Below are 26792 nucleotides of genomic sequence, written 5' to 3'. Positions count from 1 at the left end.
TAGAGAGAGTGAAAGTGGCTAGAATTTTAGCTATTGAGTTGAGTTATTCTGTTCCATCTTAGAAGGAAAGATACAAGTAGAAGATAAGAAGTTGTGATAAGAAAACACAGCACCTTTCAAGCTAAGCTCTCAAGGCTGGTCTATGCCAGTTGATTGTCTATTCCTACTTTGCTCAGGTCACATTTTCCAGACTCCCTTGTCAGGTGATGTCTGGCTTGCTTTTGCCTATGGAAGACATTGGTTGGATATTAAAAGACAGGAAGAAAGAAGCAGCTCTTGTTTTCTGCTTTGGATGGCACCTCTGGTGACAGGAGCAGCAACAGTGGACAATAGCAGATTCCTATGAAACTGGTACACTCCAAGAAGTGGAAGCAAATGCCACCCCATCTCCAGCAGTCTCAGTGGTACAGCCTTCAGGGGCTCTGGATTTATCAGTGACATCGATGTTAGTTTGGACTCTTGAGATTCTTCACTATCAGCAGGAGTTTGGCCTCCTGGCTTCCTACAAAGCTATAGTGTGGTAGATCCAATAGCAACATGATAATCATTGTTTCTTGGAAATACCATTTTCCCTCTTGCTCCTCCAGTCTTCAGAGTGACGATGGGTTCCTGAGGTTCCCAATCCCTTTCAACTTCCTCAGGCTATCCAACACTTTTGTAACTATTTCCCTATATAGGGTTGTGTGTTTGACATACTTATGGCAGATACTGACTTTACAAGGAAGGAGATTTTTATATATGCATGTGGTTTTATTTTCCTGTAGTGGTAGTGAAATAATGAACATGCATCCCCATATCAAAAAGCAATGGTTTGAAAACTATCTGGCAAATTATCCCTTTTCATTAATTAGTTAATTAGATCAGGTTCTCAACTAGTCATTTACTCCTTCATGCATTATTCATGCATATATTCATATACCAGCTGTTTTCTATCTCGATTATTCATTCATAAATCCATTCAGAAACCCTTATTAAGGGTCACCATAATGGATCTGTACCAGGTACTAGTTACTAAATTTGTGACTTATTTCACTCTTTAATATCCAGTCCTTTGTTTACTACTTTATGATAATCTAGCAGGAGCAGAATACAGAAATGGCTTATATTAGTTCATGAAATTAGAAGTTGGAGTGTTTCAAACCCACTGAAAATTACTAAGCTCAGCTCTATGCACAAGTGAGTATAAAATAATTTCTGAGTCTTAAATGTCAATAATTTAATATTGACACTTTTCAAAATGAACCTTATAAAGGTTTGGTGTTAGAAAATAATGTTGAAGTTAAAGCTGAAATACTTTGGAGATTGCTAATTATTCTTGCATCTGTGAAACTAAAAATATTTCCTACTTGTACATTTTCCTTATTATGTGACAAGGTGACCCAAGTTAAGATCATTTGAATCCTTGATAATTAGAAACTGGGAAAAAATCTTTAAAAAAATCTATAGGGAATTTTGGCTTTTAAGAATAAAGACAGTTTGTTGTGGGGAATGACCATCTTTAGTTATGGGAAAACCACCATTTTCAGTCAACTTATATTTATTAACATTACTGGGTGACAGGAACAAATAGACATGTTTCTGAATGAAAATGTTTGAGATATGGCAACTTCAAGAACTTCAACCATTCTATAAATTTATAGAAAAAATTTGCTTATGAAATGAATAGTTCTTTTCGTTTTTCCTTTGTTTTCACAGTTTTCGTTAGAGAAATGTTTCCAAGTATGGATTTAAATTACCCTTTGCCTGTACTTTCAACTTTTTCTCATTGACCTATTTTATATGTTTTCTTCTTTAAGCACTTTCTCAAAGAAAATGAGAAGAGGCCTCAAGGGCAGTGAATTCACTCTGTAAATATATCGGACTGACTACTGATGCCTGTTTTTAAAATATGCAGCCCTTGGCCTGAGTGTCCTGATGACTTGTGGAATCTAATGTGGTGTGGCTAGAAGGATAAGATGGGGGCACCTTAAAGGGGTCAGTATTAAGGCAGGAAGTGAGGATTCCAGAGGTGAACTTGTGACTAGGATGAGCAAAAAACTGCTTCCCTTTGGGTCCTACTGTGAAATTATGACACCTTAGCATGAGAGGTGTGGATCCCACTTATGGTGCAAAGAGTTCAGGTGGGTCATCCTGTAAGAAAGCTGGGGGTTAGATATAGGTCACTGGAGTACTTGAGGGGGTATCCTGTACATTGCTTTACTCTTCTATCTTTCCTGAACTTTAAGGAAATACTGATGGACAGTGTTATTAAGAGTGAGGCATGTCTGATGCTGGTGATTATGTGGTAAGGGGAGAGCAGTATCTCTTCCCTTGAAACCTGAGTGTGAAAGCAGTGGTCCTTACCTGGAGAAGGTGGTGGTGACCCCCTCAGCCCATCCAAGAGCAGTCTCATAAGGGTTGCCACACTGGGAAAATCTCAATAGCTTATTAGTCCATATTCTGGCATACAAGCTGGTGGGGGCTTAAGTCATTGAAATTTCGGCATTTAAAGGGAAATGTTGCCTTGCTTTCAAGTCACAGATTGGAGACCAAGACATTTGGATAACATTGATATCATCACATGCCTTAGTCTTTGCCTTCTGTTTTAATGAAGGAAATAACATGATGTCAGCAGGTAATCAGAGGGCAAAACCCAGGTATCTGATTCTCAATTATTAGCTTTATAACTTTGAGCACTTAAAATCTCTGACCCTTGGTTTTGCCTGAAAATGAGAGAGTTCTCACTGGCTAAAAGGTTTTCAAATAGTACTCACAGATTCCGTAACAACTTGATTTTCCATTTTAATTTCAATATTAAAACATATATGCTGAATTATTTTAAATTATAGTAGTTTTAAACACTCAAATGTGTTACATATTAGGAAGAAGCACTTGAAAGACCAATTATATACTAAATTCTGCTACCAGCTTAATTAATTTTGCACACAGCTTCCCACTCTCTCTGTTTAATTCAAAGGTTCTCCATTGTGGTCAAGGCAAAACAACACAGAATACCCTAGGATTGCTTTGTTAAAAAACAGACAAACAAACAAGAAAAGTTGAAAACTAAGCTATTCTCATTTAGTAGGCTTTAGGATTCTATAGATGATTGAAATACCCCAATCTGAAGAACCGATATAAACCATTGTTCTTTTTACTACCTTCAACTAGATTACTCAACCGACGGTAATATTCTGACCTCAATGTTTATTGAACATGGGACATTTTTTAATCAGCGTGGGTTGAAGATATTTGACTTCTTCTTTGATTTCACCTTCACTAACTTGTACCAAGTGTTGTTGGTTACTCATTAATTCATTATGTAATCTTGTACCCACACTTGTGCTTCTCCATTCACCTGGTACAGGCTCTCATTTCCCCCCCTCATTTGAAAACAGCACTATGGCCTTTCAAATAAGCTTCCTCTGTGTAGCTTCTAGACCTCATACTTACTCTATTACCATTCCTAAACATAGTTTTCATTTGATGACCTATTTAAGAGGCAAAGTATAAGGCAAGCCCATAAACCTTAGTCTGCCACTCAAGGTCTTGTGATACCAGATCCCTATTTATACTTTTATTTTCTTTTTTAAATTCATTTTTTATTATTTAGAGATTAGGTATTGCTACATTGCCTAGGCATGAGTACAGTGACTATTCACAGGTGTGATCATAAGGGACTGCAGTCTCCAACTCCTGGGCTCGAGCAATCCTCCCACTTCAGCTTCCTTTTCTTTCCAATCTAAACGCTCTTCTTTTGAAAAATTTTTACTCACTTCTCACCCTCACATGCCAGTTGCATTCCACTTTTCTACTGTAACATACAGTGATTGCCACATGTAGAAATACCATTTTCTTCCTCTACACTCTCCAAGGTCTAGTTCTGATCCAAATGTCACTACTTCAACCTATCCTATGTTCTTCTTTTTGTGAACAGCTATACTAGAACTTACTTTGAACTATACAAACAATACTTGAACTAAACACCCTTTGGATACACTGTACAAATATCTCAGGGCAACCTAAAGGTAGCCTTCCTTACCATGGTATCCACCTCTCTAGAACCTACCCTATTTGTGCAGCCTGTCCCAACTCTTTCATCCCATATTGGTTTCCTTTTATCTTTTTGTTCTTTTACTAGACTTGGTCTCACTTATCCTTCATATTTTCTTCTAATTTACCTTTCAATATTTCCCAACACTGTTTGCATATTAGAACCACCTGGACAGGTTTTATAAGGTATAGATTCTCAGAGCTCACAGGCTTGAGTGTTTCTTTAATTGATCTAGGGTAAGGCCCAATGTACAAAACTATATAAATAATTGGCATTTTTAAATGTTCCTTAGGCAATTCTAATGAGAGAAGTGTTGAGAAGCACTAAATTGAATCAAATCATAAGCTCTTTGAGGAAATAGTCATGTGTTATATGTCTTTGCCTTCATCCCCTAAATAGTGGATACAAGCCATGCAATCAATAAATATATGTTGGTTTGGCTATTTTTTTTTTTCTTTCTTTCTTTTTGAAGAGGAAAGAGGATGAAAAAGAGATTGGGGAAGAAAGTCCTCTTAAGAATACTCAGCCCAACCAGTTCCACTCTGCGCACCACAAAGGTCTTTCTGAACATCTCCATTGATCCCCAAGGATCTGATACTTTACTTTGAGAGATTCCTGTTACACACTATTAAGCACATTAGTTCTGTTCACCTCACTGTTTAATCACTGACTGAAATGGAAGGCATCAGTTTATGCCATGATTTCAATTCTGAAAATAGTTATTCTCAACAAGCAACTGGAGAAATGTTTTTGACAACACAGTATTTTTTTTGTTTTCTCACAGTATTTGTATGTTATGCTTAAGGCCAACATTTATGTTCATTATGTTACCAGATTCAATATGGATGAACAATAGTGCATCACAACCTATCTGTAAAGAGTGTATCTTAGCCTCAAGTGGGTAGTTGCCTTTCCAAGTCAGGCGATTTCTAATTTTGCAGGAGACCATCATGTCTGCCAAGTAACTCTCAATGCTTCTGGCTGGCCCATTAGGCCCACATTTTCTGCTCTCCACTCACCCTCAATATGCAGACTTCTGAATTATACAAAGGAGATGTATAAAATCAATCTTTTATGAATCCCGAGCATGAGATTGGCACATCTTTACTCATCAGAGTCACTTTACCATACCATGTCACCATTCCTCAAAATGCAAACCTCTCTCTCTGGTAAACTTCATCTGAATCTTGGGCGCATTTGACCAACATTTGTGTTGATTCTTGTGCATATGGCTTGTAAGTTTTGTAGACACGCATGAAATTGCTCTTTATCCGTGCTGCAGCGATGATGGGGAAAGGCAGACAGAGAGATTCTGCTAATTATACATAGTTATAATGAAGAACTTTTCTAGTTTCATGGCCTGGAGCCTCTAGTTCATTTTAATAGAGCAAGTTATATTAATTAGGTGTATGTAAAGGATAATCTTTCTTTTTACTGATTTGTCATTGTGTTATTACAGCCATTCGGTGCCATTTTGAAACTATTCTCATCACAAAACATAGATTTAGGGTTTCTCTTCTATTTTAAAGGGAAAAAAAGTATGCCAAACTTCTCCAACAATCTGGAATTTTATTCCATCCATATACATGCATAGTAACAACATTTGTTGAGAAATTATTTCTATCAGAAGTAGAACATTATCTTTGTGATCACCAGGTGCAGTATTGCTACTCTTATATTTAAATAGATCTTATATATGAATTAAATTCATACTTGCAGCATTGAGTTTAGGGTTTCGATTTAGACTGTGCCTTTCAAAAGATAAAACTGATTAATACTACCTCATGACTTACAATACTGCTTCCAGTAATTTTGTTCATTCTTTATAAAGTATTGCATTTAACAGCAAAGTTTTAAAAATTGAGACAGAGCTGCATCAGCGAAAGAAAATACAAGTACTATACAAGAAAAAAATTGCCATCTTCATTTAACATACAGGTTTAGGATTAAGAAAATGGACGGAAACATACAGCTACATACAAATGCAAAGCCTAGTGACTAAGAGACTGTATCTGCTAAAATATAAAGTGCAAACGGAGCCTGATTATCCAAGAATTGAAATCTTAAGGCGAACTTACAGCATGTGTATTTAGAACATCTTTGCAAGTTATATTTTAGCATATACATATATCTGCAACAGCATATAAGAAAAAATCAAGATACACGAGTGCTTTTGAAGCTATTTCTAAAATGCTTTTCTGTATTGTTTGTGACTATTTTCTTTAAAAGCTACTATACAGTGCAAACCATATGTGCTACACAATAACTATACAATAACATTACAAATGACTTTAATATAAAGTTTTTAAATAAAAAATAACATAACCACAGCTATGAATACTGCTGGTAAAATAAATTAATTTTTTTTGAAAATGGCACCAATAATACACTTTACTAATGGACTGTAATGAAATTATACCTTAAGTCTTCAACTCAGCCATAATGAATTATCTCCTGATTGCCCAGATGTAATTCAAACAGCTTACTTTTTTTTTCTGGACTGGTTAGAACAACATACTAAACACTGATACCAAAGGTGACTGATATTTATTTAGTTAGTTCATTTGACATGTTCCGCCGCATGTGATGAGCAATAAAACTTCTTGTGAGTTATAAAGTTTGAAAGGTTGTTGAACTGGATATCACACAGCCGGCAATATTTCCCACTGGTTGGAGCCTGGCTGGAACCATTCACACCTTTTGCTATACTAGACAACTGTTCCTCTGCTGAGGGAATTCCTGGTGAGACATTCTCATTGGCAGCTAATGGGTTCTCAGAGATCCACGAGGGAGATTTGTGGTCGTCTTCATGCTGAGAATTCTGGGAAATGTTCTCTTGCTGTGGGTTGGCAGCAGGTCTCTCATCTTGTTTCAGTCCACCATTCACTATTACCATTCCTCGATTTTTGGGCAACAATGGCAGAGAATCTTTCTTCAGCGCAGCACACCCATTTGAGGAAGCCTGGCCTTTAGGAGATTCATTTTCTGCATTTGTGCTTTGCTCGATGTCAGTGTTATGGATGACAAGAGAACCAGAAATATAATCACTTGGCTTGATTCCATAATATGGAGAAAGCTGGTCGGCTCCTTTTGCTTTCTTTATTGCTCCAGGGTAAAGGCATTGTGGAAGAAACAAATGTCTGTTTTCTTCTTTTGTAGCAATGAGCTGAGCGGCTTCACTAAAGACCTTCAAGCCTTGCAGGGTTGCTAGGTGGGATGAAAATAAGTTTCCATTGGGGGAAGGCTGCTTCAAATTCCCATTTTTCTCACATTTTATTATGCTTCTTTCGTAGCTGACATCAGGGCTGTTTCGTTCGCTTTCTGGATTCGGAAACACTTTGCCGTCCAGTTGACCCAGGTCATTACGCTGATGTGCGGTAACCGGGCAGAAATTCTGCTTGTGAGCCAGATAGTTTTCTACCTTATTGAAACTGATCTTGCACACGGTGCACTCGTGATAGTCCAGCAGCCTTTTGGGAGACGTGGTCGTCCGCTCAGACTGAGATAAACACTTTTTGCTGAGATCTATGGGCACGTCCATCTCTAGGCAGGAAACATTGGAATGAGTAGTGTCACATTTGGAAATTGGAACACACTTGTTGATCGTCAGAGAAGTTTCCAAGTGCTTAGAGACAATTCCTGGAAAGATATCACATCTTGGGTGGTAGCACTCTCCTAGCCCTTCTGTGGGTTCTTGAGTGGAGGTACAAGGATTATTGAGGTTGGCTACGTCAAGAAATCTCTGCTGAACCAGTGGAGGCCTTTGTTCCTGCTCAGGTAGGCACATCTCATACATCTTTCTGCGCTTGCGTGTGCGCATGGTTCTCTGCATGGCAGGCACTTTGTTGGAAGCAGACCTCTTTAGTGGAGGGTCGTGGCGTGTAGCACAGTAATACTGTTTGTGGACCATGTATGTTTCGTGCCGGCTGAAGGTAATGTTGCAAGCTTCACAGGTAGTCTTATTTGGGTCACTTTCCCCATCCACTAAGGGGACACTGGGATTTTTCACATCAACAGGTTTTCCATTAATTTTGTCATCATTGTTACTGGAGGTGGAGAGCTTCTTAGATTGAGTGGAAAAGTCCTTGTCATGGCCCTTCCCATTTGGCCCAATTAAATCTAAGACAGTGGAAGAATTGATGCAAGATGTTTGAAGAAGTGGATTCTCAGGATCAGCCGAATGAGCAGCTGGGTTGAGAAGGTTTATGGAGGTTTGGCCAGTGTTGGGACTCAAAGCTTCAGGCATCTTTTCTGACACACTAGGGAACTCTGGGGACTTAGCCATCTGCTGCCATCGGCTGCTGCAGTAATGCTTTTTGTGCACTAGATAATTATCCAAATTATTGAATGTTATGTTACACTCAAAACAAGTAGCCCCCTTGGGCATCAAAGGGCTGTAAATGACGGGAGGGTAGCTACTACTGCCATGCCTCAGTCGCCGATGCACCAGTTCAGACATCTTGGCTAAGATCTCTGAAGCTTGAGGGACCATGGTGATATCTTGGGGGAAAGAAAACTGAGATAGGAAAGGACCCACAGGGAAAGAAGGCCCAATATTAGGCTGAACTGGAGATGAGGCAAGTCTTGGGCTAGAGGGCTCAGACTTTATTTTTGTGTAAGAAAAGCTTTGTTTATTTGTTGTAGGCTGTATCTCTGGTCTCTGGTTCGTGAGAAAGAGCTGAGTCTTTTTCTCACATTTGTCCAACTCTGTGTCAGAGCTCGCATCTTTAGTCTGCATGGCCTTTTGGCTCTGGGGAAGTTCGCTTCTGGTCAATAAGTCTGCGGCTGGCTGTAAGCTGTCTTCGGTTCCACTTGGAGAGTGTTCCATGTCACTTTCTCTGGGAAGTTTGCCGCTAGGGACATGGAGTTCCTGGTGCTGCAATAACTCCCTCTGAGTCTGGAAGCCGAAATGGCAGTGATTACATCGGAAGGCAGCTTGAGTGAGATGGGAGAACAGGTGTTGGTGAAAGTTGATCACAGAATCAGCAGTGTAGCTACAGACGGTGCATTTTAGACTAGCACCAGGGGGCAGGAATTCTTCCATTTTCACTCCTAGAGAGACATACAAAATAAGAACAATGAGAAACATGTGTGTTGGTTTTTGAATGACAGGGACCTTTTCTAATGACCTAATGTTTGCAACACAATAGGAATGAAATCTTTCAGAATTTCATTCGTGATATTAACTGTTTTCTTGTGACATCTCTTACTGTGTATGATAATAATAGTAGCACTTTATAGTTTTCAAAGTACTTTCATGAATATTATGGCATCAAAGTGGAATAAGTGTCACTGTCTCCATTTTACAGATGAGGAAACATGCTGAAGGAGGCTAAGGGAATTGATTATGTTAATAAAGCTACTAAGTGATGAAGCCATGCCTAAGCCTCGGATTTTATAATTACTAATCCAATAACCTTACTATAACATTAGCCTCTACATTAGGAATAAGTGAGCATTCATTAGGGTTGCTATTGAAAACAATGCAAATCAAATAACTCTCAGTACACTACATATAGGTTATATTCTAAAGAAGCCAAATAGAAACCATTTTGTAAAGTAATTAATAACATCTTAATTTATATTAATATAAATTTAAAATTTTATGCAGTAGTCTTGCTGAACATAGTTTATCTCTATCCAGGGCTGATATTTAGCTAGTAGACTAATATAGTCTACCAGTGCACTAATATAGTCATTTCGCATTGGCATCCATGCTGATTGATCACTGCCTATTTCTAGTCCATGATTAAATATTTTGAATATTACCATTGACTGTGGTGGGTAAGCATCACTAAGGTTGACTCTAGCTCCCATTGGTCAGCATATGGTAAAATCAGGCTTGGCTTATCCCCTCTGTACTCTGGACTAAAATAAGACTGACTTTTATATTCGTAAACTGAAAACATGGCAGAGGTACCTAGTCTTGTAGTCATAAAAGGGGACTACCTATCCTTGTCTCTTTCTCCTTAATGAATCCAATACTCATTTTTTTTCCATTTAGCTGAAAGGACCCCTGTATTCTGTTCTTTTTGTTTTGTACATGACCTTACTCACCATCTGAGACAACCAATCTGTTTCTGCTTCCCCTGCTTTGTTATCTATATGAAGATAGCTCATTTGTAAGGAGAGGAAAGAGGATGAGCAGAAAGGAAATTACCTGCTTTTACAGGTTCAAAGACAAAAGCTTGAACTGTACTAGAGCACTGGAGGTTAGAACAGTAGCTTAAAACTCAACATGTGTTTCCATTTTAAAATCATTTAAGCTAGGCAAAGACCACTAAGAAAGTCACCCAGAGGTGTCCTACAAGGTTTGTATTACAGGTCCTGAAAAACTGTTATTCTCAGTCCCTAGTTTGTCCCATGCAAGAATGTACCTAAAATTATTTAAAGTTAATAGAATTCTGTACATTCGATTCAATTCATTTTTTAAAAAATACGATAATTAGAATGCTATGAAATGAAACTAAAAATAGCTGGCATACAGTTCCAAATTAAATGGGAACAGTTGCCACCTTGCTATTAAGAGAGGGCCTTAAAAAGCTTATTTGTTTTTCAGCCCATTTTTTCTTAAGGGATTTTAAAACATAGTACTAAAAGTTTTATCTCATAAAAACCAGCTAAGTGGTTATGATGCATCTTTTGGAAGTCAGAAATATTTTACTCATCCATATTTAAAAGTAAACATCCCTGAATTGTAATTTTAATTAGATCTATCAATAGATTCGCTTTATTTCAATTCAGCACTTATATTTATGTAGCTATTATTTCTTCCCTACCATATAGGAAACACTATGGTCAGTTTCCAAGATTGCTTGACACTAAATCAATAAATGACAATATTCAAAGGGTATTGAGAATTTCTTTTGAAAATAATGTGCTTTTTTAAAACCTCAGTTGAAAACAAATAGAATGATTTGGCCTGTGGTCAGAGCACTGAATTTGTAAGAAAAGAATTCAGATCCAAGTCCTTTGAGTAAAATACGCTGAGTATAAGTGGCATAGGATCACACTGATTGACCCAGAAAGTTTGATTTTGATGTTATAGATAGCTACAGATAGACAGATATAGATGTATACATGTAATGCATATATATTTATAAAAATAATAGAGTCTTCTGGAGCAACAGAAGAAACAAAAGGGGCATTTACCACTGTGTGAATTCAGGTGCATTTCTAGAGCTCGAGCATTTGAAAAGCTCTTGGTGCACTGTGGGAAGGGGCACAGGCTGGAAATCTGATGGGCACTGTCTTCATTTTCCTCTGACACCAGAGCAGCTTCTCTTTGCCTCCCACTGCAGTAGTACATCAAATGGGCCTGCAGATTCCGCTCACTCCGATACCAGATGCCACAGGACTTGCAAGGGAATATATCCTCTGCAGGTAAAAATACAGAGACACATTTGCTGCTGTCCATTTGAAACCAACCGTGGGTAAAGCAGCATTTAGTTCAATTTTTCTCAGACTCTGCTCTCAGGTTCTTAATTGGGCAATCAGATGAGTAACAGTCTTTAGTGTTGTTCTATAGTATAGGACTCGACTTTTAAAGAAATATTGTACTCTGCAATTTAACTTCCCACAGACTCTGGAAAGAGGCGACTCCAACATTTAAAACACAAGATATTGATTTTATTTTATTTTATTTTTTGTGACAGATTCTCACTCTGTCACCTAGGCTGCAGTGCAGTGGTGCGATCTCAACTCACTGCAACCTCTACCTCCTGGGTTCAAGCAATTCTCCTGCCTCAGCCTCTCAAGTAGCTGGAATTACAGGTGAGCGCCACCATGCCTGGCTAATTTTTGTATCTTTAGTAGAAACAGGTTTCTCCATGTTGGCTAGGCTGGTCTCAAACTCCTTACCTGAGGTGATCCATCTTGCCTCAGCCTCCCAAAGTGCTGGCATTACAGGCATGAGCCACTGTGCCTGGCCTAAGATATTGATTTTAAATTGTATTTATGGTTAGAAAAAATGTAAATTATCTGATTGATTAAAAGGTAAGAATATAAGGGCTGAATTAATGTTAGCCCTGAGGCCAACCCCTGACACCATTTTTTTTAACACTAAATATGGAGTGGCTACTATGTGCCCAACTCTGTGTTGGGCTGGGTATAAAACAAAATGAAAGATGAAACAGCTGGCCTTAGGAAGCATACAGTATCCTTGGGTTGATGGACATGTGGCCAGCTAATTACATTACAGCCTAATTACTGTTGTGATGGAGGTATCTGAGGAATGCCCCGGGGCATGGAAAAGAGGCTGATGGCAGGAGTGGAGGGGAGGAGATTGGAGATGGGCTTAGAAGGAAGATGATGAGCTCAGCCTGAGCTGAGGTGTGAAGGATGAAATTAAGCTGGTTTGGTGGAGAAGAGGGGTTGGGTCATCCTGATCAAACGAGCAGCTCAGGGAAAGCCATGAGAGCCTGAGAGAGGGGCTGGGAGGCTGGGAGGCTGTTCTGTACTGTTGAGGCAAGGAGCATGATAGGGCTGAGAGAGAAGAGGCTGTAGGAGGCAGGGATAGACTGTGAAAGAACTGCAGACTCTCAACAAGTTTTAGATTTTGTCTTAATGATTATGAAGCATCACTGAATCATTTTAAGCAAGATACTGACATAATCAGATATTGCATAATCAGAATCATAGCAATGGAATCTAGTTTTGAAGGTAGTGGATTTGGAAGAAAGACTTGACTGGTGGGAGGCAACTGCAGTACTCTAAGAGAAACACAATAGGGTTTGGGCTGCAGCTAATACGGGTACCATATTTATCAGGTCATGCTATGATGTGTCATGTTCATGTGTTCACTCATGGTAAATTTCTCCATGTGTGTGTTTTTCTCCCTTCATCCACTTATAGGTGAGGAGACTGGTGTTAAGTAACTTGCCCGTCCATGGCTGCATCAGTGGTTGAAATGGGATTGGAATCTGGTCTTAATCACTCTTCCATAATGCTTCCATGGCAAGGTGGCAGACAGGAAGAATTATGCTGAGGAAGTAGAACTGACTAGAAGTTATGAACAAGGCTTGGTGATTAGATTCTAGAATGGATGAATAAGGCTCTGCTTTGCTCCCAAGCTTCTGTGTCAGTAATGGCTTCATTCATCTACACAGGGAACAGAGGAAGGAGAGGTGATGTCTTCAGGCTAGGGCATGTATAGGGTGACCAAATCTGACCTTGTATTGTGCAAACTCAGGACTTTTGTAGAGAAAGGAGTCACCATCCAGAGGGATGCCAGATAAAAATATACAATGGGACTAAGCCAGGCAAACAGAGGCACATGTTCACATTAGACATGTGGAATCTGATATTTCTGTAAGAAATACAGAAGAACATGGGATAAATGGCAACAGAGGCCTAAAACTCTGCAGAAACGGCTGAACTTATAATTTGTGAACTGTTATTTATGGTTGTTGGTGGAGCCCATGGTAGTGAAGGAGATGGCTCAGGGAGATCACACTAAAGGCGATAAGGAGAAAAACTAATGATCAAATTCTAGTGAAAGGGAAGTAAGGATAGCAAGTATAATACAGAGTTTCAAATTAACATTTAATTTTAAAATTATATACTACTAGTGTTTATTATTTAACCCTTCCCTACCAAGTTAATTTCATTTACATTATTCATGAGGCCACACAGTTTAGTAAAGGGTCCACTTAAGCAGGATGAATTTAACTCACTAATTTCAGAATGAAAGTAAAAGCTCTCTGCATCTATGCTAATTATTTGACATAAATAGTTGTCTTGCTACAGAAAGCAAATAGAGTATACTCTCCACTATAATTAGAATTAGCATCCATACATTGGAGCTTCCCAATAACATCAGATACTCCTAGAGTCTTTGGCAATAAAATCCTTTTGCCTCAAATTCAGGTTGGGCCCATGTTATTTCCAGTTCCTCACTACCAGAATCAAAGTAAAGATCCAGGAAAGAAAATAAATACATTTACCTTAAGGTAATTGGATTAAGGAAATCCAATAATACTAGCTTAGGTGGGAAGTACTATATCATTGATTGAATGCACAGTAATTTCAGACTCATCTGATAATTTCTTTAATCTAAAGGATATTACAGCAAGAATCTAATTACAGTTGAATATTTTATATTTTAATATCAAGACATCATTCCGTCTCTGGATTTCTCTTCTGCCTCATTCAGAGTCTCAGAGATTTTAAAGTATATTTTTGAATAGATACAATTTTTTGCTTACCTACTAACTAACTTCAGAATCTATTCTCCTCTTAAGATGTGTCCGCTACTCTTGTTTTTTCATAGAGCTAGATAAAATCAGATCTGTCTAAAACACAGATCTTGGGACTCCAGACCACTGATTTTCTGTCATATGAAGTGTCATGCTGTGACACAAAAATACAAACTAAGTTCAATTTCTTTTTTACAAAATAAAATCACAAAGGTAAATTTGCCAAGGCCTACTTAAAAATTCTCCATATAAAATGTTCTAAGCTTATCATGCATTTCTCTTTTTTTTTTTTTTTTTTTCCTTTTTGCATTAGCAGATGTCTTGATTTATCCAGGATACACTTCCTTTTTGTTAGTATATCTAATCAAACTTTGGTTTTGTATTTTGTTTCTTTTTTTCAAGTTTTTAAGTCTACGGCCCTGAAAGAATACCAAATTTTTTCTACTGTAGAAGCATTAATGAAAGGTGCTCGCCTTCTCACAGCTAAGTAGCCTTGAATATTATTCAACTCATGTAGAATATCAGCTTCGTGTGTGTGTGTGTGTGTGTGACACTGAAATGGTTGGAGTTAAGGGTTCTTTCTATACTCCCAGGACAATTGACCACACAGACACAGACACACACACAAAGATAAAATGAAACCACAACACTGAAGGAAAAAGGGCTGTTCCTGGTTTCTTGTCAGTAGACATTTTTTTCTCCCATAAATTCCCATCACCTCTAAAGCTGGGCTACACAGCACTGAGCACTTACTATTGACAATAGCTGTGGGCAAAATAGAAGCCATGGCAGCTTGCTGAGGAAGCAGCTGAATTGAGTCCAGCAGGCGTGCAGGGTACATCCCTTCTGTGAGAGTCATCTGACTGGCAGCTTGTAGCCTTGAGTCAAAATCCACCACAAAGGCAATTAGCTCTTCACCCTCAGAGATGGCCTTCGTAGTTGTACACCAAAGTTGACCCCCTATTAAGAAGAAAAAAGAAAGAAAAAGATAAACTTGACATAGGATGCTTGAGTCTGTTGCACACTAGATTGATGTCCATAGCAACTTCTCATGTTTTTCACACTGGTTTCTACTGGAGTGGAGTGTTTGATCAAGGCAACAGCTGTGTTCCTTTTGCCTCCTGTGTGGAAAATTGTGCTCCTTGCATTAAATGAACTGTTTAGTGGCCAGAAGTAGGAGGAGACTAAGAATCAAGTACAGTATAAACATAATTTGTAGAGATTTTTGTCAATTGTTTGCTTTCTGGGGCTTGCCTGAATCAGTAACCTTACTAGTAGATTGGGACAGTACCTAAAAACCAGCATAGTAGGGACCCAGCTGCTGAAATTTATTTCATATGAGCATTTGAAGTTATTCTTTCTGTATTTATTTATTTATTTATTTATTTTGAGACGGAGTCTCGCTCTGTCGCCCAGGCCGGAGGGCAGTGGTGCGATCTTGGCTCACTGCAAGCTCCGCCTCCCGGGTTGACGCCATTCTCCTGCCTCAGCCTCCTGAGTAGCTGGGACTACAGGCGCCTGCCGCCATGCCCGGCTAATTTTTTGTATTTTTAATAGAGACGGGGTTTCACCGTGTTAACCAGGATGGGCTCGATCTTCTAACCTTGTGATCCACCCGCCTCGGCCTCCCAAAGTGCTGAGATTACAGGCGTGAGCCACCGTGCCCGGCCTTCTTTCAGTATTTTATGAAAGTAAGAAATTATTTCTCTCTCTCCTTCTCTTCCCCCCATGAAATACTTCCATCCTATCAATACCAATGCCCAAACTACAGAACAAGTAAACAAAAACTCCTAAAATCTAGAAAATTAAAACGAAATTCAGGTAGTTGTACTCTGCTATGTCTGCTACCATTTTTTTGGCTGAATGATCTTTACTTATATAATATTCCGTATAATGTAGCTTCTTCATCTCCATTTACCCTGATTGAACTTCCTGAAATGAAGATATGCCAAAAATCCTTTTCAAAAAGGCTCATTTAAATATTTGTTTAAATGAAATGTCTCTTCAAACACTAAGATATACTCTGGCACTGCACTTCAACGATCACATGTTGTGCATTAAAAAGAAAAATTAACTATGCGAGTACATCTAATATATTGGAATGTGATAGCGAATGCTCGTTTATTTAACATGTTTAGACAGGCAAAGCACTTATATTTTGTTATCTACACTCTCAGGCCTAGATATGTATCCTATACAGTTATGTCTGAAATAACGTAGCATACTTGATATGTTATAAAGCTCTTTTTTTCATTGTGTATAGACTGGAAGGCTGTGTATTGCACTCATTAAGCAGCCAAAACTTGTACCCATTTTGATAAGTCATATTGCTCTGTTTATCTTTCAACATAACTGTCTTTTCAACTGCACTTCATTTTTTCCACCCTTAGAGCTCATGGTTTTTAAACAACTTGTGGTAAAAATCTGGTGGAAAAGATAACAACAGCATATGATATGGCAGAGTTGCACAGAAGAATCAGAACATTGTTTTAGAGAAACATTGGGCAATTAATTAAGCCAGCTGATTAAGTTTTAAAGGTAAGGAAACAAAACACCATCTGTGAGAGTATATGATTGCTAAAAAAATAAAGACTACAGACCCCAAATTTGTGTGAAAGTTTCAAAGTAACGAATATACTAAAATGCTAGAAAACAACTTTACTTTTCACGAATGTATCTGAAAGCATTCAAGTTTACCACAGTTGAATAAAACAGATTCATTTTGCTTTGATTTACTTCTTTTCAAATAATAGAAGCTAAACCATATCATGTCGAAATCAGAGGAGCGGTGAAAGTGTTGAGTGGTGGTATTTCTGCTGTTCTCCCCCCTAGAAGGCTTCTGCGATTAGCTTCTATGCCTTCCTTCCCTTATGGGCATTCAGATCCAAACTACTTGCAACTGTAGACAAGGTAATCATTTAATCATTTGCACCTTATCTTTCCACTGAACTACAGTTTATTGAGGCTGTGTAATGGAGTGATAGGGGAGACAGCAAGAAACCACAATTCAGGTTTAGTTCATATGGTCTTTCAGAGTCACTAGACTTCAGTCATTAACTTTACATTATTGGTAAGTCCAGCTATGTGTACCTTTCACAAAAGTAAGGAAAGAGTTGGACTCAGGTGCCCAAGAGAAATTGAGGTTTTAGAGAAGATGCCCAGCCACAAATAATCTTTATCAATCACTGTGGTAAGCTATAAGATAGGATGACTCAAGAGTATTTATGCTCAAATTTTGAACCAAAAGATTTAGTAAATAAGTAAAATTAAATTCAAAAATACTAACTTCAAATAAAAGTGAACAAAAAATCGTTTGTATGCATCATTAAATGACTCAGCAGTTGTAATGTTTTCAGATATACCCAATAATGTTTCAAATTTTATTATCTTTATCACTTTATCTCATTTGATGGTTTAGTCAGAGCATATCATTCTAAAAGGCTAAATTGTACTGAAAATGTACTGTTGGACTTGAAGAGAAAGTCAGTTATCTTTGGATTTAATCTTTCAAATTATTCATTAATCAGCTATTATTCATTGAAATCTCTGCTGCATGCTAGGCTGGGTGCTATGGCTTCACATGCAGCTCTACAATTAGAATACACACATATATGCAAATATATTACAATATCACATTAAAGGTGTCATCTCCTCATGTTAAAGAAAATGTGAGAGCACTGAGTAACTGACACTTCTTGGAGAAGTTAGGCAAGCTATCCAAGGTGATGTTTTTATTAATTCATGAAGAACAAACAGAGGTAAAACAGCAAAAACATGTGTTGGCAGCACCAGGCACATACATCATTATTGCCCTATAAATGAGCAGGTGTGAAGGTTCAGAATTATAGAAAAGTCACCCCAGAAAGTAACTGGGACTATAGGCGTGACCATCACTCTTGGCTTTTTTTTTTTTTTTTTTTTTTTTTTTTTTGAGATGGAGTCTCCCTCTGTGGCCCAGGCTGGAGTGCAGTGGCGCCATCTCGGCTCACTGCAAGCTCTGCCTCCTGGGTTCATGTCATTCTCCTGACTCAGCCTCCCGAGTAGCTGGGACTACAGGCGCCTGCCACCACACACAGCTAATTAATTTTTTGTATTTTTAGTAGAGACGGGGTTTCACCATGTTAGCCAGGATGGTCTCGATTTCTTGACCTTGTGATCCTCCCGCCTCGGCCTCCCAAAGTGTTGGGATTGCAGGCATGTGCCACCAAGCCCGGCCAATTTTTTAAAATATTTTTTGTAGAGATGGAGACTCACTATGTTGCCCAGGCTGGTCTAGAACTCCTGGGCTCAAGCAATCCTCTTGCCATGGCCTCCCAAAGTGCTGGGATTGCAGGCGTGAGACATGGTGTCAAGGCCAGGAGTTCTTTCTTTGGGCCTGATAAGTTAAGTGGTTTCTGTAATTCATCTATTTTAATCCTGTCAATTGCTCTGTGAGGTAGGTAATATTTCCCTAACTGTAGACTTGAGAAAACTGAAGCTTAGAGAGGATAACTAAGTTTCCCAAAGCTGTACACAGGGTCAGTGGCAGAATTGTGACTTACTTACACTTTTGTCTGTCCAACTGCAAAGTCCAAGTGTGCATGTGTGTGTGTTGTGCATGTGTTGTATGTGTGTATATGTGTATGCACAGAAATAATGAATTCTGTTTTGAAAATGTAAAGTTTGGGGTACCTGACAGACTTCTGCTGATTTATCTAGGAGGAAGATGGAACTTGGAGAAGACATACAGGCTGAAGAAAAAAAATATTTTGGAAGTGATCAGCACATTCTAATTGACCATGGATGCTCTCTGCATTCATGTGGTAACCCAGGGAGAGTATGGAGTGAAAAGAGGATCACCAAAGAAACTTGGGGTATCATCTCAACATTTAGGATGTGCGCAGAGAAGATGAGATCATTAAAATGTACTAAGAGGTTATATTTAAATGTTAGAGGGAAATCAAAAGAATGGCACCGCAAAAATCATGGATTTCTTTATAATTGTTTGGCTGAGTTTTTAGATGGTGAATTTAGAACGTACAACTTGAGGGAGTCATTTATTGGAAGTGATAACCCAAATATTGTAACGTAACTTCAATTACTGATGCTAATAAAATTTTCAGAATGTGATCACTCTTGGCGGATGTTTGGGCAATGGAACCAGGCTGCCTGGGTGCAAATCTTGGCTCTGCCACTTATGATGTGTGTGACTTAGAACTTGTCACCTAAGCATTTTACCTATCAGTTTCCTCATTCCTGAAAATGCAGAAGATGATAAATAGTGCTGAACTCATGATGTTATTATGAGGATTAAATGAGCTAATATATGTAAAGCTTAAGAACAGCACCTGACATATAATCATATAATAAATAACATATAATAAATGTTTATATAATTGTTGTTAGCCATTATCGTTTTGGTTTCATCCACTTGGGGCTGTTATTAGTCTCATTTCTTACTGCCCTGCTAAATCCAAGAGGAAAGAAATCTCACCAGAAAGGCATACCTATGAATTCAATGAGCAGATCTGTCTACACTTCACTGGAGGCAGCTAACTCATTTTAGAAAAGAAGAATAAGGTTGCATTTGTTTATGGATCACCAACTATTGTGGACCAGTTAGAAACAGAAATAGTTTCTAGCAATCTATTGGATTGCCTCAGATCTAGTGGATCTGAAGGGGCAGGAGAGCAGTTTCCTATTTTAATGCTTCAGAGCTTAGATAAATATGGCCCACTTTAATTTACAATTGTGTGGAGGGTAGTAGTATTTATGTAAATTAAGAAGCTATCCAAGCACATGAAAATGCTAAGTCATGTTGATATTTAGCTATGTTGGTATCTTGTACCCTTTGACCTTATGTTTAATAGAAACAAACCACAGGATATTACATTTGGCTTTAAAATGAGGGCATTATTATAACAAAAAAAGTGTTGTTAAGGATGTAGAGAAACTGGAACCCTTGTGCACTGTTGGAGGGAATGTAAAATTATACAAAATGATGAGTTATCCAAAAATTAAGATTAGAATTACTTATGATTTTAGCAATTCTACTTTTGGATATATATTCAAAAGAAAGGAAAGCAGAATCTCAAAGAGATATTTGAACAGCCAGGCTCATAGCGGCATGGTTCACAATAGCTAAAACATGGAAGCAACCCATGGAAGTATCCATTGATTGGGTGGATAAGGAACCACCCAGGAATGGATAAGAAACATGTGATCTACACATACAACTGAATACTATTCTGCCTTGGAAAGAAAGGAAATTCTGACATATGCTACATGGATGAAGCTTGAGGACATTGTACTGAGTGAAATGAGCCAGTCACAAAAAGACAAACAGTGTATGATTCCACTTACATGAAGTACTTACGGTATCCCAAATCATAGAGACAGAAAGTAGTAGAATGGAGGTTGCCTGGGGCTGGGGATAGGGGGATGAGGATTTAGGTTTAGCATAAACAGAATTTCAGTTTGGCAAGATAAAGAGCTCTAGAGATGGATGGTGGTAATAGTTGCACAACAATGTGAACACCACTGAACTATACACTTGAGAATGGTTAAGATACTACATTTTATGTTATGTGTATTTTATCAGAATTTTAAAAATTGAGAAAAAATGAGGGTACATTTTTTTTCACTACAAAAACATCATCTGTGAACCTAGAACATTGGCATAAAATTTTTTAGCCATAACTAAGAATAAGAATATAACTTTTATAAAGTGGCTTCATATGAGATTATTTTAGGAAAACCAAAAAATAAAAAATAAAAAAACAAGTCATAAGATCTTCTTCCTTCTTGACTTTCCTAGCAAAGCTATTTAACAACAAACCCCATTTGAAAGTCAAGTACCTAGTGAAATGAAGTTGCTGCTAAGAAGGAGTTCACTTTATTTGGCCATATTAAGTCTTTTCATTTGAATAAACTTGGGAGACCTGTGTAGATCTGAACATTTTTGAGCGATTTAGTTCCTGGTTACTTGATTGATCTGAGTTTCTGCCTGTGTTTCCAGTGCCAGTGGAGTGTTCCTGTTGACTCTCTATAGAGATGAAATTTAAGGAGTCTAAACAGATGTTTTCTGTGGCTTTCATAAGAAGCACTATGCTTAATGTGCCCCAAACTTGAAGCAAGTGCATTTTCAATACACTAATCCATATTAATGGTATATTAATATGAAAATAAATGGAATTCTGTAAAATTATTGGGTGGACATATGGCAATGTAAATATATGCTCCATATCGTTGGGTTCTGCATCCTTGGATTCAATCAAACTCAGATAAAAATATTACCCAAAATTGCAATAATGAAGAATAATACAAGTAAAAAACCAATAAAGTTTTATATCAGGTACTTGAGCATCCTCAGATTTTGGTGTTTGAGAAAGGTCTTGAAACCAATCCACAATGGATACTGAGGGACAACTATACGCTTCATTGATAAAACTGTTACAACTTTGTTTACACTGCCATTCAAGGGTAAATGTTCTTATTTTAAGGAATTACACACTAATAGTGAAGAACAGATGGCACCTGAAATCAAGGAAAATTTATTTGTCCTCAATGCAAAGATGAACTATAAAGAGCACTTTACTGGTGAGTGAGAAAGTTTAGTTTAGTCCTGACTTTGTTATTACTGTGTGAGCTTGGAAAATCTCATTACCACATCATTTCAAATGACAGCCTTAGACTAAATATTTATCATCATCCAGTTGTGAGCATCTTTTTATGCTTCCATCATCATGTGCTAATAATAGTAATAATCACACATTTATTAAGTGGTTACTATGTGCCACACACCTGCACTGTGCTAAAAGCTTTGCATGAATTATCTTATTGATTTCCCCCAAGAAAGCAGTGAGGTGGCTTTCATTGATTCTCATTTTACTGTGGGATCATGATGCTGGAACTGTAAGTTGTTCAAAGTCACACAGCTAGAGGGGAACTGGAGGATGAGAAGGAAATACGGGAGATGGGATTTGAATAAGGCAGATTTTATATGAAAAACTAGATGTCCCAAGCCATGGCGCCATCTGGTGTTCACTCTGTAACACTCCTACTTTCATTACTAAGTTTGAATAATTGGCACAGTTCTCTCTGAAGGAAGAACATGGTGGTTCAATTTATGAAGCAGCATTAGGCAGGTTACATAGTTATTAGAGTTTTTAAATGCATAGCTACAATATGGAGAATAAAATTTATGCATGATGTGGAAGTGACTCCAAGTTATTTTATTATTTTATTTTAAGATAGGGTCTCACTCTGTCACCCAGGCTGGAGTGCAGTGGCAGTCACGGCTCAGCTCACTGCAACCTCCGTCTCCCAGCTCAGGAGATCCCCACTACAGCCTCCCGAGTAGCTGGAATTACAGGCGTGTGCTACCACTCCCAGCTAACTTTTGTATTTTTAGTAGAGATGGGGTTTCGTCACGTTGCCCAGGTTGGTATCGAACTCCTGAGCTCAAGGGATCTCCTGCTTCAGCCTCCCAAAGTGCTGGGATTACAGGTGTGAGCCACCATGCCTGGCTGACTCCAAGTTATCCTGTAAGGTGACTAACCTCATTAAAATAGCTAACACTTAGAAAGCACTTACTATGTGCCAGGCACTGTTCTAAGCACTACACATACATTAAGCTCAATTATTAATATAAAATACAAATGCAGCAGTTTCCCAATTCCTTATTTAAATTGCAAGTTTAGCTGGACATTAAAAAGGGCATCAAGATTCGACCTAACCATCAAGCACTGACTGGCGATCTTGACTTCACCATACAGTCACGAGAGGAACTTGGAACCAACACTGATTTTGGGCCCTATCCGAGAACCATCAAATCAGTATCTGGGACTGAAGTTTGGGCTTCAGTATTTTTTAGAAGCTCTCTGGAGGGCTTGGTTTGCTTCCTTAGCTAAGAATAACTGCCAAAAAACTTAGGGAGCCAAGATGGCCAAATAGGAACAGCTCCGGTCTACAGCTCCCAGCGTGAACAATGCAGAAGACAGGTGATTTCTGCATTTCCATCTGAGGTACTGGGTTCATCTCACTAGGGAGTGCCAAACAGTGGGTGCAGGACAGTCGGTGCAGCACACTGTGTGCCAGCCGAAGCAGGGCGAGGCATTGCCTCACTCGGGAAGCGCAAGGGGTCAAGGAGTTCTCTCCCCTAGTCAAAGAAAGGGGTAACAGACAGCACCTGGAAAATCGGGTCACTCCCACCCTAATACTGTGCTTTTCCAAAGGGCTTGGAAAATGGCACACCAGGAGATTGTGTCCCGCAACTGGCTCGGAGGGTCCTACGCCCATGGAGTCTCGCTGATTGCTAGCACAGCAATCTGAGATCACACTGAAAGGTGGCAGCGAGGCTGGGGGAGGGGCGCCCGCCATTGCCCAGGCTTGCTAGGGAAACAAAGCAGCCAGGAAGCTCGAACTGGGTGGAGCCCATCACAGCTCAAGGATGCCTGCCTGCCTCTGTAGGCTCCACCTCTGGGGGCAGGGCACAGACAAACAAAAAGACAGCAGGAACCTCTGCAGACTTAAATGTCCCTGTCTGACAGCTTTGAAGAGAGTAGTGGTTCTCCCAGCACGCAGCTGGAGATCTGAGAACGGGCAGACTGCCTCCTAAAGTGGGTCCCTGACCCCCGAGCAGCCTAACTGGGAGGCACCCCCCAGTAGGGACAGATTGACACCTCACTCGGCCAGGTACTCCTCTGAGACAAAACTTCCAGAAGAACGATCAGACAGCTGAATTTGCGGTCTCACAAAAATCCGCTGTTCTGCAGCCACCACTGCTGACACCCAGCAAAACAGGGTCTGGAGTGGACCTCTAGCAAACTCCAACAGACCTGCTGCTGAGGGTCCTGTCTGTTGGAAGGAAAACTAACAAACAGAAAGGACACCCACACCAAAAACCCATCTGTACATCATGATCATCAAAGACCAAAAGTAGAAAAACCTACAAAGATGGGGAGAAAACAGAGCAGAAAAACTGGAAACTCTAAGCAGAGCACCTCTCCTTCTCCAAAGGAACGCAGTTCCTCACCAGCAACGGAACAAAGCTGGACGGAGAATGACTTTGACGAGTTGAGAGAAGAAGGCTTCAGACGATCAAACTACTCTGAGCTACGGGAGGAAATTCAAACCAATGGCAAAGAAGTTAAAAACTTTGAAAAAAAAATAGATGAATGTATAACTAAGATAACCAATGCAGAGAAGGGCTTAAAGGAGCTGATGGAGCTGAAAGCCAAGTTTCGAGAACTACGAGAAGATTGCAGAAGCCTCGGTAGCCGATGCGATCAACTGGAAGAAAGGATATCAGCAATGGAAGATGAAATGAATGAAATGAAGCAAGAAGGGAAGTTTAGAGAAAAAAGAATAAAAAGAAACGAACAAAGCCTCCAAGAAATATGGGACTATGTGAAAAGACCAAACTTACGTCTGATTGGTGTACCTGAAAGTGACAGGGAAAATGGAACCAAGTTGGAAAACACTCTGCAAGATATTATCCAGGAGAACTTCCCCAATCTAGCAAGGCAGGCCAACATTCAGATTCAGGAAATACAGAGAACGCCACAAAGATACTCCTCGAGAAGAGCAACTCCAAGACACATAATTGTCAGATTCACCAAAGTTGAAATGAAGCAAAAAATGTTAAGGGCGGCCAGAGAGAAAGGTCGGGTTACTCACAAAGTGAAGCCCATCAGACTAACAGCTGATCGCTTGGCAGAAACTCTACAAGCCAGAAGAGAGTGGGGGCCAATATTCAACATTCTTAAAGAAAAGAATTTTCAACCCAGAATTTCATATCTAGCCAAACTAAGCTTCATAACTGAAGGAGAAATAAAATACTTTACAGACAAGCAAATGCTGAGTGATTTTGTCACCACCAGGCCTGCCCTAAAAGAGCTCCTGAAGGAAGCACTAAACATGGAAAGGAACAATCAGTACCAGCCACTGCAAAAACATGCCAAATTGTAAAGACCATCGAGGCTAGGAAGAAACTGCATCTACTAACGAGCAAAATAAACAACTAACATCATAATGACAGGATCAAATTCACACATAACAATATTAACTTTAAATGTAAATGGGCTAATTGCTCCAATTAAAAGACACAGACTGGCAAATTGGATGAGGAGTCAAGACCCATCAGTGTGCTGTATTCAGGAAACCCATCTCACGTGCAGAGACACACATAGACTCAAAATAAAGGGATGGAGGAAGATCTACCAAGCAAATGGAAAACAAAAAAAGGCACGGGTTGCAATCCTAGTCTCTGATAAAATAGACTTTAAACCAACAAAGATCAAAAGAGACAAAGAAGGCATTACATAATGGTAAAGGGATCAATTCAACAAGAAGAGCTAACTATCCTAAATATATATGCACCCAACACAGGAGCACCCAGATTCATAAAGCAAGTCCTGAGTGACCTACAAAGAGACTTAAACTCCCACACAATAATAATGAGAGGTTTTAACACCCCACTGTCAACATTAGACAGATGAACGAGACAGAAAGTTAACAAGGATACCCAGGAATTGAACTCAGCTCTGCACCAAGTGGACCTAATAGACATCTACAGAACTCTCCACCCCAAATCAATAGAATATACATTTTTTTCAGCACCACACCACACCTATTCCAAAATTGACCACATTGTTGGAAGTAAAGCTCTCCTCAGCAAATGTAAAAGAACAGAAATTGTAACAAACTGTCTCTCTGACCACAGCCCAATCAAACTAGAACTCAGGATTAAGAAACTCACTCAAAACCGCTCAACTACATGGAAACTGAACAACTTGCTCCTGAATGACTACTGGGTACATAACGAAATGAAGGCAGAAATAAAGATGTTCTTTGAAACCAATGAGAACAAAGACACAACATACCAGAATCTCTGGGACACATTCAAAGCAGTGTGTAGAGGGAAATTTATAGCACTAAATGCCCAGAAGAGAAAGCAGGAAGGAGCCAAAATTGACACCCTAACATTAAAAGAACTAGAAAAGCAAGAGCAAACACATTCAAAAGCTAGCAGAAGGCAAGAAATAACTAAAATCAGAGCAGAACTGAAGGAAATAGAGACACAAAAAACCCTTCAAAAAATTTATGAATCCAGGAGCTGGTTTTTTGAAAAGATCAACAAAATTGATAGGCCGCTAGCAAGACTAACAAAGAAGAAAAGAGAGAAGAATCAAATAGATGCAATAAAAAATGATAAAGGGGATATCACCACCGATCCCACAGAAATACAATCTACCATCAGAGAATACTACCAACACCTCTACGCAAATAAACTAGAAAATCTAGAAGAAATGGATAAATTCCTTGACAAACACACCCTCCCAAGACTAAACCAGGAAGAAGTTGAATCTCTGAATAGACCAATAACAGGCTCTGAAATTGCGGCAATAATCAATAGCTTACCAACCAAAAAGAGTCCAGGACCTGATGGATTCACAGCCAAATTCTACCAGAGGTACAAGGAAGAACTGGTACCATTCCTTCTGAAACTTTTCCAATCAACAGAAAAAGAGGGAATCCTCCCTAACACATTCTATGAGGCCAGCATCATCCTGATACCAAAG

The 26792-nt window shown here is 39.0% G+C and overlaps 1 protein-coding gene across 4 annotated transcripts in view; it reads right to left on the bottom strand.

Annotated features, from left to right (window-relative positions):
- Positions 1 to 5582: 5582 nt before the first annotated feature.
- ZFPM2 (zinc finger protein, FOG family member 2) overlaps positions 5583 to 26792 on the bottom strand; it is a 483171-nt gene continuing 461961 nt past the window's right edge. For 3 of the 4 annotated variants that reach the window (XM_032760240.2, XM_058443633.1, XM_032760244.2), the window contains 3 exons: positions 14983 to 15189; positions 11186 to 11410; positions 5583 to 9085 (listed from right to left, as the gene is read on the bottom strand). In XM_032760240.2, coding sequence (XP_032616131.1) covers positions 6594 to 9085; positions 11186 to 11410; positions 14983 to 15189 — 2924 coding nt within the window. In that variant the 3' untranslated portion in view covers positions 5583 to 6593. The remainder of the gene's footprint in view (positions 9086 to 11185; positions 11411 to 14982; positions 15190 to 26792) is intronic. The other variant, XM_032760241.2, reaches the window with a different exon arrangement.

The sequence above is a fragment of the Hylobates moloch genome, unplaced genomic scaffold, assembly GCF_009828535.3.
Source record: "Hylobates moloch isolate HMO894 unplaced genomic scaffold, HMol_V3 SCAFFOLD_9, whole genome shotgun sequence".
NCBI classification, from domain to species: domain Eukaryota; kingdom Metazoa; phylum Chordata; class Mammalia; order Primates; family Hylobatidae; genus Hylobates; species Hylobates moloch.
Note: the sequence above shows the minus strand (reverse complement) of the source record. Positions and strands in the feature narration are given on the sequence as shown.